The following is a 26,768-nucleotide window of genomic DNA, read 5'->3' on the forward strand; positions in this document are numbered from 1 at the left end:
ACGACACTGCTCAATTTTCTGTTGTCAAACTGCAAAGCTTTTATAACAATTCGATTATATCAAAATGGCCTGCTGCGGATTCATGAACTGTTTGTATTTTTTGAGATAAACTTTTAAAATAAATTGAGCTCACAAGACAATACGGACTGGCTCGTGAGAAATTCTGTTATTGGTAGTATTAGGGACGCTCTAGATGCTGCGGGCATTAAAGTTCGACTCAATTATCCATATCTTTTTGATTTTCCGTTTGCCCGTGCTCCCAAAAAGCAGTGTATGAGCTCATTGTTTAACCAATTATTCTGGCCATCTTGTGTAAAGGCCGAAACCCGGCATTTTTAGCTTTTCATCTAAAGAGCAGTTATGAAGTGTTATAATTCTGTACCTTTTTAATGTAATGCTTATGGCTTTCGACAATCATTATTAGTTTTTTGGAAGTATTGGTAAACTCAAAGCCGGCAGAAATTGTGCTGCAATCAGAACGCAAAAAATGTTCTTGTTTTCAGTTCACTTTTCATTTGCCTTTATTTGCATTTTCAGGAAAGAGTTCAATCATTTACAATTATTCTCTAAAGATAAAAAGTTTGCTTTAGTAATGGAGTCCTTGGTCTTGTTCTCTTGACAATTATGTGCCATCATTCCACAGATTAGAATCAAGCTGCAATGACCGAGGTGCTAAAATGTTTTTTCAAATCCCTCAATCACTTCACTTCTATTTTAATATCCTAATGGACGTATTTAACTTAAATTAGACATATTTCTCATCAATCATAGTCTTTTGAAAGTCCTGGTGAAACAATGTAGTAGTCAATTTAAGGCTATTACAAATTAGATAGGGGTTATTAAATCGGGGTTGCTGATAATAAGTGTTTCGAAATTAAGGTCGAAATACTTTTGCGAGGGAAACTTTTTGCTAGTGCTCTTCTCACAAAACTCAAGAATTTAAACTAAAAAAATTTTACTTGATATTTTGTCTTGTTCCCTTTTTCTGCCAATTTCATGATTGTTCTCTTTGTTTTTTCAATAACAAGTTTGCAGAACTGAGGCAACGTCTTGCTCGTAGAATGGTTATTTAACTTTATACTTATTTCTAATTACAGTTTTGCAACTGCTGGATCTATAATCGCTTCAAAGATTGACAATTTTAGGCAGTTTCAACACTTTTTTTTAACCTACAAAATTAGCCAAGTTTTGGAAAAAATAGTGCTTTAATGATAGCTTCGCTTGGCACAATGCTACCGTATTGTTTTTTTTTTTGCTTTTTCGCTTTTTCCCGAGTATGCCCTGTTTCTGTTTTTGTTATTTAATTCTGGCAGCTGGAATGATAGATATTTGAATAATCTTTTAAGAGTTTTGTTTGATAAATTATCAAACTTTTGTTTGATTTTGTCAAGCGCTGCTGTTTGCGCCACCCATATTCCTCTGTTCATTTTGAGTCTTATATGTTTTGTGTAAAATAAGGGTTGCAGTAAACAAATCCGACAAAACAATCAGGTCGAATTTAGGAAAAGAGGTCAAGTAGCCGTACTATAATTTGTCGTGGTGGCGCGCTTTGCTGCGATAACTGGCCAGCAGTTTCCGGAATTATCTAACAGCGAATGAGAGGCATGGCCAATGACTTGGTTTTGTTTCTCTGTTGGTTGGCCTGGATCACATTATAGATTACAACAATCGTACCTGTCACCTGCGTGAACTGAGCCGGCGACCAAGGTGGACATTGTTCAGAAAAAGAAAGCCACTTGTATCTGAGAACGAAGAAAAACGTTCAATTTTAGTTCCGTTGTTTCAAATGAAGCCCATCGAGAATCGATACATGCTGCAGGTATACCGTCAGCTGGTCGTATTCAAAAACAAAATACAAAGAGAGGAATTAAAAATCTGCACTGCAACGATGTGTACTATTTTAAAGGGGGTTAGGGATTGAGGTGGGGGATGGGTAGTGGAAGGGGGAGGGGAGCGGGGTGTTCAGAATAAACTCAGAATTGATTTTTTAATGGATTTATAATGAACATTAAGTTTTTGATTCCTCATTATGTTCACATTAGTTTCAATAAAAATTTTTTCTTCGAAAATATCGGATCGTGTTTTGTCCATGATAAACCCATTGAAACAAGATTTAGACATTTAGACACGCTTAAACTATTTCTACACCCATGTTTCTTTGAGATTGCTTATTCGATTTCGCCAATAGAAGCAAATTTATTCTGAACACACTGCAAAAGAAAAAAAACAACTTAGAATACCATGATCGAGTACTAATTTAACTTCTAGTATTGGAAGGGCATGAATCAGTATTGATATACTACGAAACTGGGGTCCGCAAAATACTATGCGCAGTCTTGTAGGTAACGGTTAACAAGGTGAGTTTTTAAGGTTACATACTTTACGCTTTATCAAAATAGAAAGTTCGTCTACAGATCACAAAATAAGGGATGTCTTTATGTATGCCGATCTGACATTCTGAGACATTATACAGTAAGGTATTCAGTTGATTAGCAAATGTTTGTCTAATTGTATGACGTTGGATTCAAGTTTCGAATCCAGTTTAAATTGCCTAGCTTGAAATTACAGCTTTCGATTTACTGAGCGAGTGCATTACAACTCTACTCTATTCTTACAGTAAGGGATACGGAGTCGCAAGCTATTCTCAGTTCAGAAAAAGAGAGATTTACAGGCAACTGAATTTGAGAATAACTGATAAGAGATTGAATTGGTATTCGCAATAAAAGTGGGAATTGTGAGCATATCTGAATACTTGACTTTTCAGTCGGAGGTAAATTTTAAAAGTTAACAATTGGGAAGAATGATATTATGATAGCAATTAGTATAGTACATTTCAGATCCTTTTATGTGACTATATCACATGTCTGCGACTTTGCTTGTTCAAAACTTGAATACTACAAGTTATCAAATTTTAAATATGAATATGAACATATTTACTGTTAGTATAGATAATAGTTTTAAGTTTGAAACGGCAACATTAGAAACTGAAAGAGCTATGGCTTTCCAATTGAGTAAAACAAAATGTATTAGAACCGTATATACAGACTAAATTAACGAAACTGCAAAGTTTATATTGAAAATGTAACACGAATGAAATTGATTTGAGAAATGAACATTTGACTAACTTTAACATAAAATTTGCCTTAATTTAAGCTAACATAACATCAAAAGCATTAGGAGTAAGCGAAAATTTTGAGCATTGACAAATAAGTTAAAAATGCAAGAACTTGAAATTAATTGAACAATTAGGTTTAATTGTTTTCTAAATGTTTTAAATTTGATTTTCCCCACCGGGTCCACGAATCCGACCACTCACAGAAAAGCCACCAGATCAGGAATACGAATACACAGATTACTACCGAGAGCTTAGCATGAGCTTCAAATACGCCCTCTTGTTCGTTATCAGCGTATTCGTTTTCATGATATGGTGGCATTTCTGTGAGTGGTCGGATTCGTGAACCCGGTGTGCTCACTTCTGAAAGCTCAAAGGAAGACTCTACCAATGGCGGTTGTCAAGCTTCCTCTTGGATTACAGTCACGATAACAGGGTTAGTAGTCCGTGCTCCTTTGGGCATTGGAATTGACTCTTGATCGCTCACAGAACAGACTGAGCTTTCGAATCCATAGCAATATGGAGCTCGACGGTTTCGCTTGCCTTTCAAAGTTGTGGGGCTGGAAGTAGACGCTGCGGTTGAGGTGTTTGTTGTTGCAGATGATTTTCGGCTGCGGCTTGTGCAGGGTTGGGGCTTAGATTGTTTCCTCGTGGTCATGGTTTTTAATATATTGCTGTTCGGTGATGAGACTCCCGTAGTGTTGTCCGCCTGTCGATGACGAATCTTGATGCCGCCTCTGTACTTCTTTTTCAATTCTTTTGAGTGGAAAGCAATTTTATCCTCTGTGGGCTTATCGTAGGGGAGAGAACGTCTTTGTGCGTGTTGTCAGAGATCTTTATTGCGTTCGGCCTTTGTACCAAATTTGCTATGCCACTGTTGCGTAGTTTCACCTCGGGAACGCCTGGTTCTTTGATTACTGTAGTCGTTGGTGAAATACGTACTTCCGTACTCCCAGGAGCCAACGTGTCCCATAGACCTCGAAGATGTCGTTTCGATCTTTTGAACACCTTCCTAGCCAGTGTCAATTCCAATGATGCTTCAGTTAGTGGTATTGGGCTGGAGAGTTTCGGGTGAAGTATTAAGCGGGATACCGCTGTGTTCTTCTCACCCTTGTATCTGCGGCTGGAATCCACTTGGGTTTTGCTCATGAACTCTTCAATAAGAATGTCACTGCGTTCACCGGTCACCCACCCATTATCGTCGAGATAGTCTTCAACCGTGACCGTATCAACGTCTAATTAGTGATTCAGAATATTTTCCTGAGAAAGATTAGTTGGTTTTGGAACTCTACTTATATTACTAAGTGGTGTTATCGGTTTTTTTCCAAGGTGTGCTTGGAAAGGTGTTATATTTGTTGTCTGTTGAGTAAATATAAGTAATTGGTATACTATTGACTTTATTGAAACTCTAAATAAAAATTATTGTTTCTATTGGCTAATTTCATGCACCTTAATCTTCTTTTAAATGTTTGTATAAAACGCTCCACTCCACTAATCGAATCGCTCTATGATCGTTTGCAGGTGAGTTTACAAAGTTAATATTATTTTGTTTGCACCTAAACAAACTTTTTAACTTTTTTTTAATTTTTAGCATTTTGCCTATAAGACAGCGTGGGAACTCCATTAATTTGAATATATTCAACTAAGAATATTACTACATTAGGTCCATTTGCTTTATCAAAAACTTCCACGGTGAGGAACCTTTAGCCAGAAAATGTGTATCTTGATCTTTTTCACTTATTAATGGTCCACAAGATTCTATTTGTATTTTTTCATTAGTTTCAGAACAGCTTGCTAATCGAAGCCATTTCGATGATGGTATTATGGTTTAAAATTATTATTAAGCTCTGTACATTGTTTTCATTTTGCAGCCTTATTTAAGATCTCCCGATGCATAAAAGGCCCAAATGAATACTGTCCTAGCGTAATCATGCCGCAAAAGCCGGGATGGGTCAGGTGTAGTGATTCGGGCACTGCGTCTTGAATGGTGTTTGGAATTGCCACCCGTTTGTTTAAACATACGTGACACGAACGGACATGTAGGTCGCGCCAGTATGAGTGGAGGTAAGGGTTCACTTCCTTGCATCTTTGCTCATCTCCTTTTAAGATGCAATCCCTGACCTCATTTAGCACGTTATCTTTGGGCGTTAGACCAGCTAGTAATCTTTTCGTGAATAGTTGTGTACGGTTATTTTCAAAAACCTCTTCTTTTGACAACTCAAGATTCGAGGACGTAGGGCCTTAGTTTGAGGGTCGGATAGAAATTACCCTTGAGTTAGGTGTTGATTGAAAAGTTACCCGTACAGTTCTTGATGCATGAGGATTTTGTGGGGTTGTATTTGTGGTACTCGTTTTAAAAGTATTTTCAGTGTGGATTTGTGGATCGTTTACAGTGTTATTGAGAAGCAACTGATTTGTTCGAGTGTTTAAGGCCGAAAGCAATTGAGAATTGTTTAATTGTTGAACAATTGAGACACGTGTGGAATATGTGTGATTTACTGTGTTAAAGTGCGCTGATTGACACTTCCGTGGTGTTAAATTTATATAAATTAGTGTAATCGCGTCACGAATGCGGGTAATTGGTGCAACCGCAGTTTGCTCATCATATTTGTTTCTAACTTTTACTTTTTAATTTGGTTGGCGAGAAATGCAATCTAGCAGTCACATTTTCGCGCCTGGTATATGTTCAATATTAAAATCAAAGAGTAATGAGCGATCTACTCATCGGGTTAAACGACTATTGTATAATTTGTTGGATATATGTTCTTTCATGATGGATAAGAGTGCTCTATGATCAGTAATGATAGTGAATGATTTCCCAAACAGATAATATTTAAAATATTCAACATACAACACCACACCTAACAATTCTAGTTCATTGACAGTATACCGTTCTTCATTTGAAATAAGAAATCAAAACGCAAAAGCAACTGTATGCCAACTTTTTACTGAACGTTGTTATAACGCAGCCCTTAATCCAGCTCTAGAAGCATCGCATTTGATGACGGTCTCCAAGTGGGGCTTATAGTGTGGGTTTTCTCTAGCGTTTGCTACCTTTTCTTTTATCTGTTGAAAGTGACATTCAAGTTCATCAGTCAAAATGTATTCAGTTTTGTTCTTAAGAAGTGGGCGAATTGGATGACAAAGCTGTGAAAAATTAGGTATGAAATTACTTAAGCAATGTACGGAGCCTAAAAATCAACGCAATTGGTTTATATTTTTAGGTACGGTTAAGTTTAATACAGCTGATGTTTTAGCTTCAAGTGCTGCAGTTCCAGATTGAAAAAATTTGTAATCCAACCAGTCTATTTCTGTTGTGGCGAAGTTACACTTAGTTAGATTTTTTCTCAAATTGTCTTCATCTAGTTTTTTCAGACATTTGTAAACTAACTTTAAGTGATCATATTTTGATCCTCGACTAATAACGATAATGTTATTTAAAAAACAATGTGTATTATCTATGGAAACCAGGGTTTAATCCATTACTTTTTGAAATGCTGCCTGTATATCAGTTAGCCAATAAAGTCCAGTGATGAAAATATTTTTGCCTGTGCCTTCAACAAACTATATAAATATGCAATGGCCAACGGTTTTTGGGTCTAATTTTAGTTGACTCTATGCGTACTTCAAATTCAGTGTTGAAAAGTATGATGTTTCGTGTGATGCATTTGTAATTAAATTTTGTTGTGTCGTGCCAATTAAGTTGTCTGTGTTAGGCATCTGATATTTACTTTTATGAATTGACTTATTTAATATTTGGAATCTAGTGCTAATTTAACATTGGTAGCTCTTATCGGTTGTAACAATTGGAGATTTGTAATTTTGTCCGAACAACTTTTTAATTTCTTTATATGTTTTTCATCTAACAATTTTTTCAGTTCAGCATTTACTAAAGGTCTGAAGATTTATAGGGCCTCGTCGTCCTTTTTGATGTGTAGGTGTGTAGTTTTTTTTGAAATGTAGATAGAACTGTATATTTTAGAGATTTACGGGTTCTATAGATAAGACCTGAAAAGTAAAGGGCTATTTGTATTTTGATCAAGCACTGATTTTGATTAATATTTAACTTTTGTTTAGATGTATTAGAGAAAGTCCAAGTTGTGGGAACAAATCCCGGCTAATTATAGGTCTGTGACCGTCTTCAACAACCGTGGACTTCACATTCGTAGGTTCCCCGTCATTACACCTCACATTAGTTTTGATTACCCCAATATTATTGACTAATTAATTGGAGAAATTCCGTTGTTTGTACCAAGTAGATTTTTTCACTGTTCAATACTACCGCGTTTGCTAAGCTTTTTTTATAATAGTGCAATCGCTTCCCGAATCCAACAATGCCTTTGTTTCAATGTTTCAGAATTGAGTATGCATGTTTACCGGCTCGACTTCTCTGATGCTGTCACTATCAGAAATGATTGCTACGCAGTTGTCTTCGAAGTCAACGCAGTCAGAATCATGGTTGGCATCATATATAGTATGTTTCTGCATCATTGCTTCAATCTGATTCACTTGCTCCTCCACCGTTGCAAGATGTGCCAATAGTGGCAGCTTCCGAGCATGTGTCATCTACATTTTTGACTCGTGATTTCGGTTTCATTTGCATCTTCAATTTTCGACTGACTTTCTCAAAGTGGTTTGTGATTCCACAGTTTTCGCAGTTCTTTTCTCGTGCTGGATAATTCTAACGAGGACTAGCTGACCAAGCGTATCCACAATTAGGACAAATTGTGGGCTTGTAGTTATTCGTTGTCGATTTAGATCTATTCCAGGAACTCTGGACGCTATTGATAGAAGTATTTGTAATTTGATTCGAAAAAGTGTAGGCTGATGTTTCCGATACTTTCTACTGGTTTTCAATACCCATTTCAATGTTTATTGCCAGTTTCAATGTTTTCATAGCCGACCTCGTTTCCTTCAGCAATTCTCTTTGTTTTTCTCCGTCTTGCATATTGGCGATAATTACATCTCCAATTATGGATTCCTCGTGGCTGCCAAGGTCACAGTTTAGGGAAAATTCTCGAAGTCATTCATGAAACTTCACTATTGGTTCCCCTTTGAGTTGTTTTCGGTTGAGGAATGCACAACGGTATATTCCTTTGTTTAGTGAAGACATTTTTCAAGCCTTCCCAGAGGTTCTTCGTCGAGATCTGATCAATCTGTACCGTTGGTTCTTGAGAACCAAAGATCTTTCCGCTTTCCCTGACAAGACTGAGGTATGTTATTGCAACAGATTTGTTTTCGCAGAAATTCTACGTTCTATCGCCCCACAATATTCCGCTGATTCGATTTTCTGACATTTGTTCAGCCATGCATTTTTGAGTTGCTCGTTACAATTTCTGTGATCTCTCTCACTTTGCGCCATGCTGTTGTCCACCTTTTCTTCATAAATGGGTTCCGAAGGAAAAATAACGTTCTCCGGGGGTTGTTCTTGTAATATGTCAATTGAAATGCCTTCTTTTTTGATTATTGTCAACTTCAGGATTATTCTCCATCGCTCACGTCTCAATGTGTTCTAGTGTTGGTCCTTCCCAAAACGGTTCAACCCCCAGAAGGGGTTGTTCTTTCGGTGCTGACTGAGCCATGTGATACCTTATACAGTAAGGTAATCACTTGAGTGGCGAATGCTTGACTAATTGTATGACGTTGAATTCGAGGAGCGAATCAACTTGAAATTGCGTAGAGCTTGAAAATACAGCTTTCAACTAACTGAGCAGGCGCATTACAACTGTACTCTATTCTTACAATAGGGAATACTGGCTCGATTCCATTACAAACTATTCTCAGTTCAAAACAGGAGAGATTGACAAGCGACTGAGTTCGAGAGTAACTGATTAGAGAATGAAATTGGTATTAGCAACAAAAGTGGGAAGTGTGAACATATCTGAATACTTGACATTTTAGTCGGAGGTAAAACTTACCTCAAAAAATAACTTAAAAGCTAACAATCGGGAAGAATGATATTATGATAGCAATTAATTTAATTCATTTTCAGATTCTTTGATATGACTATATCACAAACTTGACAAAAGATATAGAAAATCGAAGATATATGCCTAAGACCCGTCTGTGCTATAAGTTTCAATTTAACGATTGGGCACTGAAAGTGTCAATTTATTAAAAAATTATATAAATCTACACTCTTACTAATTACCAGTTGAGTAGTTGAATTGAGATAAGCTGCTGTGGTTAAGGGTTCAATATTTTTTGTTACAAGTTGATGTATTGTTGATTTGTTCGAAAAAACTTAGAAAAAAAGGAATAGATGAACTTATGGTTTATTAAAAAGTTGTAAAATTATTGTTACTGTTTAAAAAAAAAATGTTGTTTGAAGTTCTTTTAGTCAAATTTTTGCAAAAAGGAAAAAGACCGTTTGCTGCGGTCTAGCTCAGAAACACTAATTATTCCGTCCCGCTTCTTTCTCTCAATATTATCGTCGGGCCAATAGAGGGCGAAAAACCATGTTCACGTATTTAGTGAAACCGTTTCTCAAGTTCCTATTGACCGAGATATCGAAATAATTAACTCAAGCCATGTCTTGAATTTTTTATTTTTTCTTTCAAAAAATTATTATAAGTATTGTAATAATTTGGCTCTGTAAACTTTCTTTCAGTGCAAATTGTAACATCTTTCTAGGGCTATTATTAAACGTATACAGAGCTGTGCTTTTCTATTACTGCGTTACTACTTTCTAAAGCTTACACAACTTGGCTAAAATTAGGATTTAAAAGTTTAAATGTTATGTAAATACGTACTCTATTATCTATTGGTAACTAGTGGAAAATGGTAAAGTATTCGTTATTTAAGTTAGTTCATTAAAAAGAAACTTTACTAGCGTTGTTGTTTTTTTTAATTCTAATGATCAAATGATCAACGTCTTTTTGTATATGCGTCTTATAAAGGGGTTATTTTAATTTTTGTAAAGGTTATTTTCAGTTATTTTTTTGAAATGTTTAACTAAATAATTTTAAAATGTTTTAATACATGACTTTTAATACAATGGGAATTACAAAAGCGGTATATTTACCATTTTGTTCTGTGCTATGAACATTTATTTACGGTGGATTTTTTTTAGCTTACGCTTCAACGTATTATTTTACGAGCCTTCTTGCTGGAATTAAAATGCTATAAGATTCAAATGCATAAAATCCGCGTTAAAATTGTGAACTTCTACAATAACCTGCTTATTAATTGGCCAGAAATGCAAATTATTACTGTCCAAGTGGCTTATTTTCTCAAAGTTTTGTGATAAATGACTGAATATCTGTTGTTTAGGGGGAAAAATCAGATTAATATTTGGCTTAAAGGTGTGCCTATAAAAAATTATATTTGTGAAAATTTGGTGAAAATTGGATATGTTTTACGCCGAACGCACTCGGGGGGGGGGGGGGAGTTTGGTTAAACTTCGTTTTTTTACAGTTAACATGATAAAAGTTAACCGTAAATTTCTTAAAATTTGATTCAAATTTAGATTATTTTTGAGTCAAATTTAGGTTTTGGTTGGATAAATTCAGGCATACATTGTGTTAGATAGATAGTGTGAAAATACCAATATTCATTCACAAATTTGATAAAAATCGGGTAAAAATTACGTTGAATATGTTTTGTGGGGATTGTATCCGATTGAATTTTGGTTCTTTAATAGGAAAATGCCAAAATTTAACCATAAATTTGTTGAAAATTGTATGAAAATTAGTGCTAGTCGGTTTTGGGGGATGAATTTTGGTTTAAATTGTGTTAAATAAAGTGAAAGTACTGAAATTCAACCATAAATTTGATAGAAAATCGGGTAAAAAAGAGGGTGAATACGTTTTGGGGGGAGGGATTAAATATCCGTTCATTTATAGCAGCTCTGTAATACTACAGCTTTTACTTCTGCTGACTTTTTGTTCGGATTACTTTGCATTCACCTATAATAAACAAGTGGCATTGGGGACACAAAAATTATGCCCCACTAACGTTGGATGTACAAAATGGATCCGTTTTTCTCAGCTTAATGACAACTTTTGCGTACGTAAAGCGGGGGCTAGGAGATCAACGGAGGAACATTTTTCCTGCTGTAATGTCAGCATTGTTTTTCTTGCTTTTGTTGGTATTTTTGTCTCTTTTTCATGAAGCGGACGGGGAAAATCTTCCAATTATAAATTGTAAATTGAGCGCACAGTTCTGTTTTTAATGCAAAAGAAATGTGAGTCTTGTTTTCTCAGAAGTTTTCTAACTTTGATATCTGTTGTAACCTTGTAAAACAATAAACAACAAAGGTTTCAAATAGCGGAGCTAGCTTTTGTTTATTAACCTGTGCCATATTGACTAGTCTGTAAAGAAATATTTTAATTGTTAATCTGACAAAAGTAGAAAACTAAAATAAACATTTAAAATTTAAAATAAACAACTTACTTTTTCCAGGTTGCTTAAGGAAATATTGAATGAGCTCTGTGAATTATTGTTAGCCAAATTCACAAAACCAACGTCTATTCCACTTACAATGGTTTTAGTGTCGAAAGATTGTGGAAATTTGCGTCATTAAATAGTTCAGAGACGGTCAGTGCATTTTTTTGTCAAAAAGTACTTGAAAATCTTATCGAACATTTTGGAGTTAGAATATTAAAAGCATAGTTATGTAACTGTCATATCTTCAACATAGAACCTTCCTATACAAATAAATTTCATTTTTGTGTCATGGATAAGCTATGGGGGCTAAAAAAATGACTGATTATCAACTCTCGCTAGTTCAACAAATGACGAATTTGCATACCACGCAACAGCACTATAAATTTCCATGCACTACGGTACCAAAAAACTACGTATGACTGAAAAACTTTTAAAAGTGCCACATACTTTGAATAAAACCAAATTTTGAGTTCAAATCAGCACCGACTCATTAAGCGTTCAGTTTTTTAAATATCTACGGTTTCTATATTTTTCTTAAAAAAAGTTTTCTAACAACATCGGAGTCAAAGTTGTTTTGGAGTCGAAACCCAAAAAGTCGAGATAAAGATTGCATTAAGTGACAAATTAAAAAATGAATTAATGATGTAACTTAAAGCTCAGCAATAAAAGGAATGAAATGTGTAAAAAGATTTTAACTGAACTTGAAGATTATCTTCGTTGTTCTTTGAAAATGTCTTTTTCTGATTTCTTGATACCGATAAAAAGTAGATTTCACGTTTCAGCGGAAATCGAGGAAATTAGATTGAAAAGTGACCAGAAAGAAACTCTTGACTCTGTCTCACAGCAAAGCAGGATGTTTCCTTCAAAAATGTCCACCAGCTGCAGCAAGTCAAGCCAGAAAAGAGCTCTGAGTTATATTATAGTTGTTTTTGTTGTACATAGTAGACCCATTTAAGTTTAATGAAGCAATTTAGTACAGGTTTTGGCGCCTGGACCTGAAGTACCTGAAGTACAGAAAACAGATCAAAACGCCATTCTGTCATTCGCGAAACCGGAAAACTAGATGTAACGGTCCGCAATAGCAATATTGCAAAACTTGGTATATGAGATGAAAGAAAGACGAAGCTTCAAGATTACATTAACAAGCGAGGTTCTCGTCTGTTTGAGACAAAAGCGAAGATAGATAGCCACAAAAGCGAAGATATTTAGCCACACAAAAGAATTTACACGTATCCAGAAAGGAGATCGAAAGACGAAGCATCGCAAACGTCATACTGCAAGCGGAGTATCATCGAATAAATCCAACATTGCTCCCGCTATGTGAGTTCATATGCCGAAAGTTCCGGCCAATCTCAACCGAATATCACAGCTCAACCAACCAATACCACGCAATAATTACCACCTACATCTCACGAAGTGCAATTTCCATCAACATCAGCTCCTCGGAAGATTCCCTAAGAATTATCGCCTACGTCTCATTGACTTCAGCTCCTAGAGAGGGCCGCCAATAAATCATACCAAAAACTGGCAAAAGATTGAGAAAGAGCCTGAATTATTATGGATGATTCGACCAAGACATTTTGTCTGGCGAATCCACAATTTCGTGCACCCCACTTTGACCCCAGGCAGAGTTATCGAGTGGGCGATATCGAATCTCTTCGGCCTTCAGTAGTACAATCAATCATCGTTACGTCAGCACAAGTTTAACAGATACCAAACCCATGTCCTTCGCCAGTAATTTGTATAGTACCCCTCAAGGACCCACGAATTGGAGCAGCCGATCACGGTCCCGATGATAACTTTATTATAGATGAGTAAGATATTCATGTGGAATATAACTTTGAATAATTATCTTCAAATAATTGAGTATTAACACTAGCTATGGTAACCCACAAATATATTGTTAAATGTTATATAACCGTTGAGTAAGTATTAGTGTTATCAATATCGTTTTTCAAAGTTTTTTAAAAAGTGTTCTTTTAAAATCGCCAAAAATTGGGTAATATTGTACCTAGTAAACTCATTTCAATTTAGTGCAGTAAATTTTATCTACATTGTTGTAATCAGTTTAATTTTGTACTTATTTTTAAGGACAATTATCAGAAGTCAGGTTAAGTACATTTAGTAACCAAAGTTGTTTATGTTTTCACACGTAAGTCTGTTGCTGTCATTGCCACATCGGGAGTTTAATTGTTGACGTATTAAGTGACTCTAGTTTTTCGAAACTCATTCTCTTTATTTTGCATCCTGTGTTTGGTTGTCAATTTCAAACAATTAACCTACGACTGTATTTGCTTTCAAGTTTTGTAGACAAGTGTGATATAGGTTATTCGATATCCTAAAAAAAGCGAATCCTAGACCGAATCGTAAAAAAGCGAATCCTATTTAAAGCTAATAAAGCGAATCCTATTTTGATTTTGCTTTAAATGTGCGCGCTGTTCGAAACAACTAAATTGATAGACTGACAGTTCGCACCTCAAGTTCAGTACACAATATTGATTGCGTACGACATGGCGCAGCCAGTTGTTCAAAAACGAATTCAATTAGGAATAGAGCCCATTTGGGAGAAACCAAGCTCGTATCCCCTCTCAAATGGGAAAAGTGGCAGATACAAGCGAAGTTGGCCCTCCTAGTTAAAGTTAACATCACTTTAGACATTCAATTTTGCCCTCAACCAGAACAAGTACAACTTCCACTCGATTCGATATACGAAGACACCGTTCAAGGATCAGCTGTTCAATCAGAACGTGAGAGACTAGCTAGTAGTGCAGCAATGAAGATTAATTGGGAAAATCGCTGTCAATGACAAATTGAAATTTGGATCATGTGTGGTAATAAACCTTGAACCAAGCGGACCGAAAATCCGTCTCTATGATATAGCTTAGCCTTGGAACAGAATGAAGGAGGATTTTATATAGCACGTCAAGTTGGATACATTGGCTACCTCAGAACTTTGGCGAATCATTGAGGAGGCATTCATTCGACCAAGGAATATCACATTTGTTAGAGATATGCTTCTTACAAGAAAACAAACAAAAGGAGAAACTCTTGACCATTTCTATGGTAAACTGAAGGTGTTGTCAGAGAACTGTGAACTTGGAAACCAAAAAAAATACTTTAATCAGAGACCTCTTTACTGCCAACATGCAAGATTCTGAAATTCAGAAAGAGTTATTGAAAGAAACAGTCAAATCTCTCCAAGCGTGACGTTGGGCAGTTAATATGGAGTTGGTGAGCAAAACCAACTACAAATCACTAACAGTCAGTCTAATCTACAATTGAATGCTCTATTAAACAACGCATATTTCGTAATTCGAATAAACGTTAAAAAATTCTCCAGTACAAATTCGACCGTCGAGTCAACAGCGCGGGAAATTTAGGCCTCACTTGGTCAGACAACCCTGGGGACAAAATTATTGCTAAGCGCAAAACTTTTACAAATGCGGTCTCCAGAACCACTTTGCTCGTGTGTGTCATAAACCCAAATCTACCTCTACAAAAACTGCCCGTTCCAATGTGAACTGAATTGCTGATAATACAATCTACAACTCTGTTAATGCTGTTTTTAACATGAATTTTTACCTGGAATGTGAATTCGATTACCATAGTTCTGATGACAATATGCTGGCCGGCATTGCAAGCAATACCCGTCATATTGAAACTAAGTACTGGATAATCAAAAGTGCGCCATATAATTGTCTCTGCAAGTGTTTATAGTATCCTTAACAAATCACTTGCTTCCAAAATCTTTAACAACTCACCTCTTTTACAATCGCTGACAACTGCATCCTCTAGAGATATCAAAACCTCAGGAAATTAGCCCACTCCTGTAATTGTCATGATGCAGATGCCAATGGAAAGCAATAATTCACGAACTGAAGATCCTGGAGTTTGGAGTTGTTGTAGTCAGAGACGGCCTAAAACCACACATTGGCAGAGATATGTTTGATCCGCTCGGCATATCAGTTACCCAAATTTTAAACTCAATCGAAAGTAAAATGATCAAAAATATCACTTTTCAGTGTGAATTTGTAACCAGAATAGCAAACTGCCTTCCAAAGTTTATTTCACTTATTGGACGATCTAATGTTTAAAGTGTCAAGTCAATTTTTCACAATCATTTTCAATCAAAATATCAAGAAAGTAGAAGAGGACCTATCAATTTAGATGTCAGAGTTAATACCGAAATTTAAAAACTACTTAAAGAGAAAAACTACTCAAAGAAGACATACAGAAAATTTAATAAGTGTTAAGATCAATATTGTCTTTCAGCCATTTTATTTACGGTCAAAAGTGACAAAAAGATAAAACTAGCTCTCGATTCAAAAAATTCTTAACAAATTTATCAACAAAACATGCATCAGATGACCAATATTGAAACACTGGTAGATTTTATATCTCAAATACTTACAGATTACAAAATGGAACCATCTGATAAAATTTTCTTTTCTAGATAATAAATATGCCTATAGTCAGTTAAATCCTCACACTGATACGGCAAAACACTCTATCTTTGTTTTGTAAGTGGTGACATGACGGGAACGTATCGATACAAAATTCACCTATTCTGTTTTTTATGGACTGAACAAAATGCTTTCCGAGTTCCAAAAAGCTATAGATCTTAACCCCATAGGCCTCAAAAACACCTTCTGTTTTCTTGACGATATAATGATTGCAAGCAAAGGTTCCGAAGAAAATCTTTTTAATTAGCCACAGATTGTCCTGAAAAATAAGATGCACATAACCTTCATATATGTTTACCAAGAAGCCAATTCGCTGAAGAAGAAATTTTGTTGTTAGGTTACAATATAACTCAGTCAGGAATATACCCTCTCGAATCTAAAACCTCTGCCATTCTTGCTTTTAAACCTCCTAATACAATTAAATAAACTTCGTTCTTTTCTCGGTTCCGTACATTATATTAGTAAATTTATTCCCAACCTAGCTCTACTCTGAAACACTCCAAGACCATTAACTCAAAAATAAACTAGATATACTTAGACTGGAGACCAGATTCGTTTTATTGCCGTCAAAAGTTGCATAGCAAACCACACTGAGAACACTCACTACAACCCGCTTTTCGAAACACGTGATAAAAGTGACGCTTCCCGTTCCGGCCTCGGAGCAGCGCTTGAACAACTGACTGTTGATGGCTTGAAACCAATATTAATTACTTCTAGATTTTTAGATATTAATGAGGAACGATACAGTATTAAAGAGTTAGAATTTCTCGGAGTAGTCTGGTCTATCGAACAGTTTTAAAATTAGCTTTTTGGAAAAGACTTTTCAGTTTTGAACCAAACATCAAGCTCTTCTTTCAATTTCAAAAGAACATCATTCAACAAATCTTATTATAGTCGTTTGTCACGGTGGTTTGATTGTCTTTTACCAGTACCAATTAAAATTGAGCACTTACTTGGCTCCAAAATTGTTCTAATAGATTATATATCTCGTAACCCATATCAACCAACATAAAGTTTTTCAAAATTTGATGAAGAAATTTTGGTCTCTACGTTATCAGAAATACAATCAGATGCTGACTTACTGCAAAACGTAGTGTAGAAGAAAAAACTCTTTCCACTCTTCATCACAATACATTCTTTTTGGACAAAATATCTGATTCGCAAAATCATAATTTAGGTACCAACTATGCACCGCAAGTACGCTTAACTCAAATTAAATTAGAACTTGCCCAGCAAAACTCCAGTCCAAATACAAAAGGAAATCATTTTCAAATCATAAAATCAATGTTGCATTCCACAATTATTATTTATCAAATAATCCCTCACTTGCAGCGTATACTATTAATAGTATTCATTCTACACTACAAATACCCCTTAAATACCGAATTTAGCGTCTCGAAATAGTACTCAAGCGGCCACCATCTATCAAAACCCACAAGAATTTAATGAAATAAACCACTCTGATCTGTCAGTCAAGCTCAATGCACACTTTTCTTTCCTAATTAACACCAAAGTTCAAATTTTTAAATAATTCACGTGCTTAATTAGTAATCAATAAAATTTTAATTTTCGCTCATTCTAACGCTTTAAACAAGTCGGAAAATTGTTTAAAAAATTGAACCTCAAAATCCTCAACATTAAGCTAAATCTCAGCAATGAAATAGAAGTCCGCACCCAAATTTTCATCCCCAACTTCGCCTCGCATATCTTTTACTACGGACATCATACCAAATACGCCCTACGAATCGCCATCAAAATCTAATCTAAGCAATTTTCTGACAAATAGCCCTCAAGTTTTGTCCTTTGAGAAAGCGGTCGGAAAAGTGTTTAACAGGAATCTAATGGCATCTTTGACGAGCAAAGACGCAGTGCTCAAGGGAGTGAGAGATTGTATGATACGAGGCGACGAGGACATGTTAAAACAAGTAAACCCCTATAAACGCAGCTATTGAAGTGACCTCGCAGTTGGTAGTGGTTGTGTGTGTGTGTGTGTGGACGAGAAATTGGCCAATGTACTCAAAATAGCCCTCGTCAAGGACCTACATACCAGTCGCCCAGGGCAGCTGGAAAATGATTTGTATGGCCCAACATTTTGGGTGGCCATACATGAACAGCGATCTTCTTGTCCATTCAATAGAGCGTTAATCCTGCACTGAGATTGGTAATAACCTTAAATCCGTAATACCAGCTAAGCAATATCAATCTCATAAACCAAGTATTGTCCCTAACCAAGAAATGCAAATAGATTTTGCAGGCCCTATCAATAATGGAAAAGAGCAGGAATTACATATTTTAACATTTATTGACAGATTTTACAAAATATTCAAACGCATAGTTTTTTTTTAAAAAAGCAAACACTTCAAAAAAAATAAATTTTTAGACAATTATGTACAATTTCACGGAGTTCCTTGATCTTTAAGAATTGACCAACCTCGCTGTCTTATAGAAAAGCAAGTAGAAATCTTTTACAAAAAAATCATAAAAATTTAATTCCAGCCCCAGCAAAGGAACACCGGGAATTAGTTTACAGAAGATATTTATTTTGTACTATGAAGCAATGCCCTGCATGTACTGAAAAAGCACAAAAAGAAACAAATTCTTTCACCATTAAAGCAGCACTTAAAACCTTAATATACTAGCTTAGCATATGCAAACACGAAACTACTGGGACTTCGCGCTTCGAATCCCACTTTTGTCGTTGTGCCAACACTCCGCTTAGCCATATTAGCACAACACCTAAAATTTTAAATCTATAGAGACGAGGAAACGAAAAACCCCAACAAATTTTGTCCCGAAGAGCACGGGGGGAGCAAACCGCAGTGATGAGGAACTGGAAAGAAAAATGTGTAAGGCTACACAAGATGCCCAAAGGAGAGAAAGAAACGCCACAGACAGGAAAACCCGTTTCCTTCGCTCCTCAAAACTGTGCAATCTTGTTTAAAATCTGCAGTTCAAATCAATATAGCCCAAAAACCTCACCCTAACATAAGACACAAAAATAACTTGGACGGATTTTTGAGGTTTTGGCCCCTGAAACTGTAGTTCAGAAGACAGATCAATACAACATCTTGTCAATCGCGCACCCAAAAAACTAGATGTTGCGGTGCGCAATAGCGATAATGCAAAACTTGGTATTAATGATGAAAGATAGACGACGCTCTCAGAATACATCATCTTCTCCCTGAGAAGTACAGAAAAGCGAAGTTATTAAGCCACACAAAAGAATTTACAAGTATCCAGAAAAAAATCGAAAGATGAAGCACGGCAAGTGAGTTACAGCAAGCGGAGTATCATCGAACAAATCCAACATTGCTCGCGCTTTGCGAGTTCGTATGCCGAAAGTTCCGGCCAATCTCAACCTATTATCACAGCTCCATCAACAAATACCACGCAATAATTATCACCTGCATCTCACGAAGTGCAAGTTCTATCAACATCAGCTCCTCAAAAGGCTCCCCCAGAATTGTCGCCTACGTCTCATGAAATGCGCATCTCATAGACTTCAGCTCCTACCTACTGAGTCTCGCCAATAAGTCATTTCAAAAACTGGCAAATGAACAAGAAAGAGCCCTAATTAATATGTATTCGACCAAGAAAATTTTTCTGGCGAATTCAATAATTCAATTTGTGCACCCCACTTTGACTGCAACCAACACGGAAATATAAAGTGGGCGACATCGAATCTATTCAGCCTTCAGTAGTACAATCAATCATCGATACGGCAGCACAAGTTTAGCCGATACCAAATCCATGTTCTTCGCCAGTCATCTTTATATTACCTCCCACGGACCCACGAATTCGACCAACGGATAACAGTCCCGATGATAACTTAATTATTGATGAGGGAGATTTCCATATGGAATATAACTTTGAAAACTTAAACTTCATTTAATTTTGTATTTTCACCGGCTATCCTATCCAATCAATTTTTGTTAATTGTTATAAAACCGGTGAATAAATTTTGTTATGTGTTCAATATTGTTATGTAAAATTTTTTCACCGGTGGTTGTTTAAATATGTCAAAAAAGGAGATGTTGTACAAAGTAAACTCATTTTATTTTAGTGAAAAAAAATTCAATTACATTGTAGTTAATTTAATGTTGTACTCATTTTTAAGAACGATTATCAGAAGTCAGGTTAAGTACATTAACTACCCCAATTTATTTATGTTTTCACACCTAAGTCTGTTGCTCTGATTCCCGCATCGAGAACTTATTTGTTTGCGTATTAGGTGACTCTTGTTTTTTGAGATTCGTTCTCTTTATTTTCCATCTCGTGTTCAGTTGCCATATTCAAATAATTAATCTACAACTGCATTTTATATCAACTTTAATAGACAAGTATGAGATGAAGTGAATCCTCCTTCGATATTGCGTTAAGTGTACGCGCTGTGCGAAACAACTAAATTGATAGACTGAGATTGTTTCGGACCTCAAGTTGAGAACTTAATTTTGATTGTGGCCGACAATTTAAAAGAGCAGAATGGACAGAACTTTAAGTTAAACGGTTGTGAAAACAGCACATAAAAGTTTCAGCAATTGTTTGTATCCTGAATTGCACTAAAAAGATTTTTAGGTTCACTTAAACGTAGTTACTCTCGCACAATCAAAATGTTTTCTTTTTAAAAATCGTTTTCGATTAACCTACATATTAATGACTCAGTTTTAGTAGCCTGTGTACTATGCGAATTGCTTCTTTAAAATGTTTCACTTCTACCAGTTATCTGTTCAAGGTAACCTCATCAGTAGCCTCGTCTAGAAACTAAATAAATTTAAAAAAAAAACTAAAAAAAAACAAGTAAGCATCTTTACATATGCTATTAGGATTTTTTCTTGAAAAGAGAAGAACGGCTTCTGATATACATAACAGAAAAAAATCACTCTAAAATGCGTCTCTGTTATTCTTATCATTATGGTAATTTTGTTATAGAACTGGAAAATCTGTTCTCGGAAATGGAGATGTGCAAAAGTCACCAGTGATATTTCACATGCCCTCTTGACAGTTCTTATGCAACTGATACCTAATGCATAGGCGCAGTTCCGTATTTCAAACTGCACAATTATTTTTTCTGTTGTTTTTTGAAATGTTTTCAAGCTTTTTGCTCTGGTACTTTTTAATGGCCTTATTTTGTTTTTTGTGATGTTTCCTTGAGTGAAGTAAATAAGAGAAAATCAAATGAAATTTCTATGCCAGAGATATTGAAAGATTTTTTGAAGGTCAAAAAATTATCTTCAAAAGTTATCGGGTAAAATGACATTGTTTACGTCAGATCAAACATCGGTTCCCTGTCTAAAAATAGTAATTTTCATTTTTAACTGCCTTCTTTTCTTTTGCAACTTTTATGTAGAGGAGTCCCTTTCCTGAACTTTGTTGATATTCGCAAAACCTTATGGAAAAATTAAAAAACCCGTCCTGAAAATAAACTTGTAACCAGTACCTATTCAGTTAAATTGTCAGTCCTGGATCAGTACTGCATCAGAGCTCTGATCATTTCAAACTTTAATTTTGGCATGTCCTAAACATGTCTTAAGTCTTGGCAAGTCTTGAGTCAAGCTTCGGACAAACTTTAACAGGTCTTGCGCAAGTCTCGACCATGAATGGTCAAGTCCCGAGCAAGTTTTTGCCAAGACTTGACAAGTCTTGGATTAAATATTGGGTGCAGTTTTTATTGCTGATTTGTTTTCGTTTCGTACCGGAAGAAGATGACTTGCCGAAAAAGCTCTGCAAAAGGAAGCACAAGAAAACGCGAGCACTTCCAAAAAGTTCAATTGATAGAGATTGAGCAAAATTTTGATATGGCTCGAAGATACCAGTCTCCGAAAAAGTTCTGAACCAATTTTTGTTGTTTTTGAAATGCGTTTAAATTAAACAATTTCGATTAGAAATTCACAGCAGAACCCCAGTTGAATAAAAAGATAGACGATCGACCTTGCCTTCTTCTGCTGTTTATTTCAAACTTTGTTGATTACAAATAAGCAGCTTAAGGTTTTTTTTCATAATATCAAAACCAAAGACTATGAAAATTAACTATATTTCGATTTACAAGCTTACAGCCAACAAAGCTGCTCACAAATGAGACTCTGTTTTACGGATTGCTTCTGAAAGTGCTTTAATTGACGAAGTCTTGTTGCAAAATTTGTACAATTTCTCATACTTCGCTAAATTTGCTTTGAAATTCAATATTTTGATCAGGACGCATTCAAGGTTTATCAGAATTATCTGAATACCTGTCTCAATATTTTTTTGATCTGACCTCTCCTGAGAGAGGGGGGACGAGCTATATACTCAAATAGGTTTAATGTTCAGTCAATTCTGACCGATCGATATTTTAACCGTAGTGTGTTGCTAATGATGTCATTAAAAAGCCCGTCCAGCGTAGAATATGGAATTAAAAAGCATTTTTTGAATTTCGTTTTCTAGAGAGATTTATCGAGGTTTAATTTTTTGTGAACATTGAGACTGATATGCGTTCTTTTTGTTCGAATTTTCCCGAATTTTTTTCTAACGATCAGCTTTTTGGCTAAAGTTTTAGCTAAAATTTTAAAACCCAGACTTTTTCATCGAAAGGTGCACAAAATCAGCTTCTTTGGTCGACCGTGATTAAATTTGCTGGAAGTTCTCAACCTAAGGCCATTAACGCAATCTTTGTAATCTTCAAATGGTGCTAGTCCTACTTCCACTTCTATTGAGAGTAATCTGGAATTAAAGTTTTGTCGTCTTTTGCTACTTTTTCTCGATGATTATCAATAACGCAGCAATAAGCTTGATTTTCTTGTTACAATTAGTCTAAATCTTTAGTATCCAAAACTTAAAAACGATTAAGTGCTATTAATGGACGAAAAGCAATAGCAAGGTTTTTTCCGTCTTAACTTGAACTGTTGCAATCCAAAATAAATTTTTCTCAAAAAATCTCAATTTTTTTCAATGTAAATTAAAGAAAAAACAATTCAAATCAAAACTCACTAGTGATAGGTCCAACTGGTTTCCTACGCAGTTGCAATTTTCGTATTTTTTTCTTCAAACCGTTGTGGTTGTTTTGAATTCTTTTGAATTATTTGATTTTTAAATGAACAATGGTTTTGAAGATTGCCAACATGTAGCTTAGTGTCAGCAAAAAAATGTTTCTTTTTTTTCTGCTGAATTAAAATATAGTCCTTTTTGCAGTTCTACGCGTTAAGATATCGTTTTAGAGTAGAGGTACTTATTATGGTTGAAACGATTCGACGACACTTTCTCGAAGAATTTAATTGAGTTGTTTTTACTCTTATCACTAACTGACTTTTTCAATTTGTCTTCTGGTCGTTCGAAAAACCGTGGAGAAAGCCAGGTGTCATTGCCTTTTTACGGAGGATAAGACTGGCCTACAGTCTAATTTGAAAAGACTGATGGCTTTCATGACTGATGGCTTTCGTGACTGTAAAAACAGTTGCTTTAAAAAACACTCTTCATAACAGCGTTTTGTTTCTTTTTGTATTTTTTTGTTATGTAGTCTCGTTAATTACAGATCACATAACAAGACACATTGGCGGCAAGAGAAAGCGCACGTGCATAAACCTTAAGTTTTAAAGCCTTGGTTATGACTTTGCTGGCTTCGACACGTGTTTTTCGTATGAAAAAAGTAAACTCATGTTTGATTTTTATCTATTTCTGAGGTTCTTTTGTAAATGGAAACATATTCTGAACCACTGTAGATCTCCTTTTTGTTTGGGACAATTAAAAAAAACTATTTATTTCATTTTGTATTCTAATGGCTTTCACGGCTTTGAAAATAATTGTTTTCCAAAAATACATTTATTTTTCCTAATTTTACCCATTTTTCTCTTCTATTTGTCTACTTTTTACATAATTACATTAATGACAGGTCTCATATCACATTTTGGCAATCACAGAAGGCGCAACCAAACTTATTTTGATAGGCAACTTATGGCCCTACTTCTTCGACGGCGTTTTCTCGCAAGTTCCAATTGAATTTTTAATGTTTTCTCTATTTGTTGTTATTTTTGTAAATGCAAAAAAATTAAATACATGCAGGTCCCAATGCCCTTCTATATAGGCATTGGTGGTAATAATGGTTTCCGTTACTTTGAAATTAATTGTTTTTGAAAATATCAGCTAAATATTTAACTTTGCTATTTTTATTCTTTTTTGTCTAAATGTAACCGAACCTTATTATGGACTGGTCCCATATCTTTTCTAGTTAAATTTTTTTTCTAAGTTAAAATCTTTTCTTTCATATCTTTTCTAAGTTATTTTGTTCAGGTTCAGTTTCATCTGACGATATCTTGACTTTTTATTAAGTTTTTTTTAATGGACATCGAGTTGCGGATCTAATTAATGTTTGTTGTTGTTGTTTGTTTTTGTTGTTCGTCTTGCCTCGCTTTCTCAATAACGGAAGATGTCATCATCTAATGCCGCATTTTTTACTTCATTGAAGTATTTCCGTTGGAGACAATTCTTTGCTCACTCCTCAATTTTTGAAGAAAATACTTGAATTTTTGTGGGTTTTCGGTTCCTCAAATGGTAGACATTTATGCCAAAAATAATAATGAGCGGGGTCGGAACTTAATGCATGAACGCACATTACCGAGCAAAAAGTCGTCGCTTTTTTTCAGGTATGCATCATCATCATCGAGTGATTAACATTGCCTGCATCTTTTTGGCATTTCTGATAGTAGTAACAGAAGAGTCCGGATACAAAGTTCCTTGCCCGCCTGGATCTGGTCTGGAGAATATAATTGGCTCCCCCTTATCACCATGCTATGGACTAGTGGATCTATCCAAAGGACTTCTGACGTATTCCCAGGCAGTCCAGGAATGTAAAAATATGTACTACAAAGCTTTTCCAGTAGTTATGTCCAAAAAGGCACCGTTTTATTTATGGCTTTTTCTTTGAAGGTACCTTTCTTATAAAGTATTTAGTTCTGAGATACTTGAAAACAAGCCCTCGGCCCAATAATTTTCTCACCGAACAGACAAACAGTCCCGGAAAAACTCCCCAATAGCAATATACTCCCAGAAAAAATGGTACCAAGAAAGCAGACAAATCCTATTTTCTTTCGATTAAAAACTTTGCATTCAGAAGGTTAACTCAGCCTATGTTTGTTAATTGATGGTAGATTATATTTACAATTGTTTTCATATATTTTCGGTACTATTTTGTTTGCTATAATTGTAATACTTTGTCCGGGACTGTTTTGTCTGGGAATATTTTGGAATTTGGGAAGACTTTTTGTCTGTGACTCTTTTGTCTAGGACTGTCTGTTTTGTCCGGACACGGTTTTTTCCAGCAAAATAAACTAGAATTAAAATGGTGCCGCTGTCAAGGTTTACCTAGAAGACATTCGAGATTTTGCAATCAGCAAGGGACTTCCTACGCACGGAGATGCTGGATTCTGGCTAGGTAGACATAATTATTTTTAAGCGTACATTATGGTGATTGAAAAAGAAAATGTGTCTCTCACCAATAGTCTAAAAGTAGAGGCACACACGGTTAACCACGAGTAATTAAACAAAGACGACCTGAAGCCGAGCTCAATCTGACCAAGTCTGACTAACCAAAATCTATAGACATTAAAGGTCTTCAGGTATTGAATATTATGATAAATTTTCAGCTTAGTGACCTTAATTTTTCTTTTGCATAAATAACCGTACTGCCTCGTTTATTGCAAAAATCTTCTACTCGTTTTAAGACCACATCAAGTAGCAAAAGTGGCGAGAAAAGAGTAGCGTAAAAAGTATTCTCACCCGAAAGAAGTGTTTCGCGAGTATTCTTGACGATATTTGTATACTCTTCTTTGCATGGTGGCAAGTTATTTAATCAATTGAATTTTCACCTGTCGCTGCATTGAGCGCACGTTTGCTATTGTTATCAAGAAGTTATCAAATTTCGAGGCAAAGTCGAGACGTTGGATAACCCACGGAGGTCATCAAAAGCCTTGTTGACAATATTTTTAAACTTTTTTTTGCGGATACAACAGTTACTCAAATTAGGCCATACAATAGCTTATTAGCGAATCTTTCTTTTCTGAAATATTTTCTGGTCACTCTTCACATATCAGTGGCGATAAAAGAGTGGCTGAAAAAGTTACTCTAGTCAAAAACAAGAGTTTTGGCGCTGTTTCAAATCTTCGTTGTGTTCATCGGTTTCTAACAAAATTATCAATTGGTAAGTTATACAACTGCTGGTATAGCATCGATAGTGCATTAAAATTTTTCCACAACCCCTTGCAGATCGATGTAAGATTTAAATGCTTTACGCTTGGTTAACCTATTAATTTGCCTTTTCGATAGGAACAGATGCATGTCTGTCCTGTTAATTTTTTTATTGCGCTCAAGATATTCCACAGTAAATTAACTAACAATCGAGTTCTAAAATTTCTGAAGAAAAATAGTTTTCTTTGGATGTGACTACAAATTATAGCCAGTCTTTTCAAGCCATTGTTGCTATATGGTTTCAAACAATGAGATAATTTCAGGTTCGAAGTTTAACCAACAAAATGTTGACCTTAGATATGCAATCGCCGGAACCATAACTTCAGTTGAATCATCTCAAAAATCATTAAATTCACGGCTGAGAAAAGGTGATCACTTTCTGATGTATCTAGCAATGGTTTTCTCTCGGAAGATCAAAAACAGTGTCAATTCTCGAAATTGGCAGTCGAACCTGGGCCCAGAGGACTGGCAGTTTTTCTGCAAATAAAAACGAATTGTTTTAAAGTGACTTCTCTTTCGCCCAAGATTGTCTAGTCAGTTTAATTCTTTTTCTAGTAATTCAGTAAAAAGGGATTGAACGAAAACCCGTAATT

General features: G+C 35.5%; 1 protein-coding gene across 1 annotated transcript in view; it reads left to right on the forward strand.

Annotated features, from left to right (window-relative positions):
* The window catches only part of LOC142348630 (uncharacterized), a 45,043-nt gene extending 20,229 nt beyond the window's left edge, over nucleotides 1-24,814 (forward strand). The window contains exon 6 of the mRNA XM_075400041.1: nucleotides 24,576-24,814. Within this exon, the coding sequence (XP_075256156.1) occupies nucleotides 24,576-24,599 (24 nt within the window). The 3' untranslated portion in view covers nucleotides 24,600-24,814. The remainder of the gene's footprint in view (nucleotides 1-24,575) is intronic.
* The last annotated feature ends 1,954 nt before the right edge of the window (nucleotides 24,815-26,768 follow it).

Source organism: Convolutriloba macropyga, chromosome 10, assembly GCF_964194025.1.
Source record: "Convolutriloba macropyga chromosome 10, txConMacr16.3, whole genome shotgun sequence".
Lineage (NCBI taxonomy): Eukaryota > Metazoa > Xenacoelomorpha > Acoela > Convolutidae > Convolutriloba > Convolutriloba macropyga.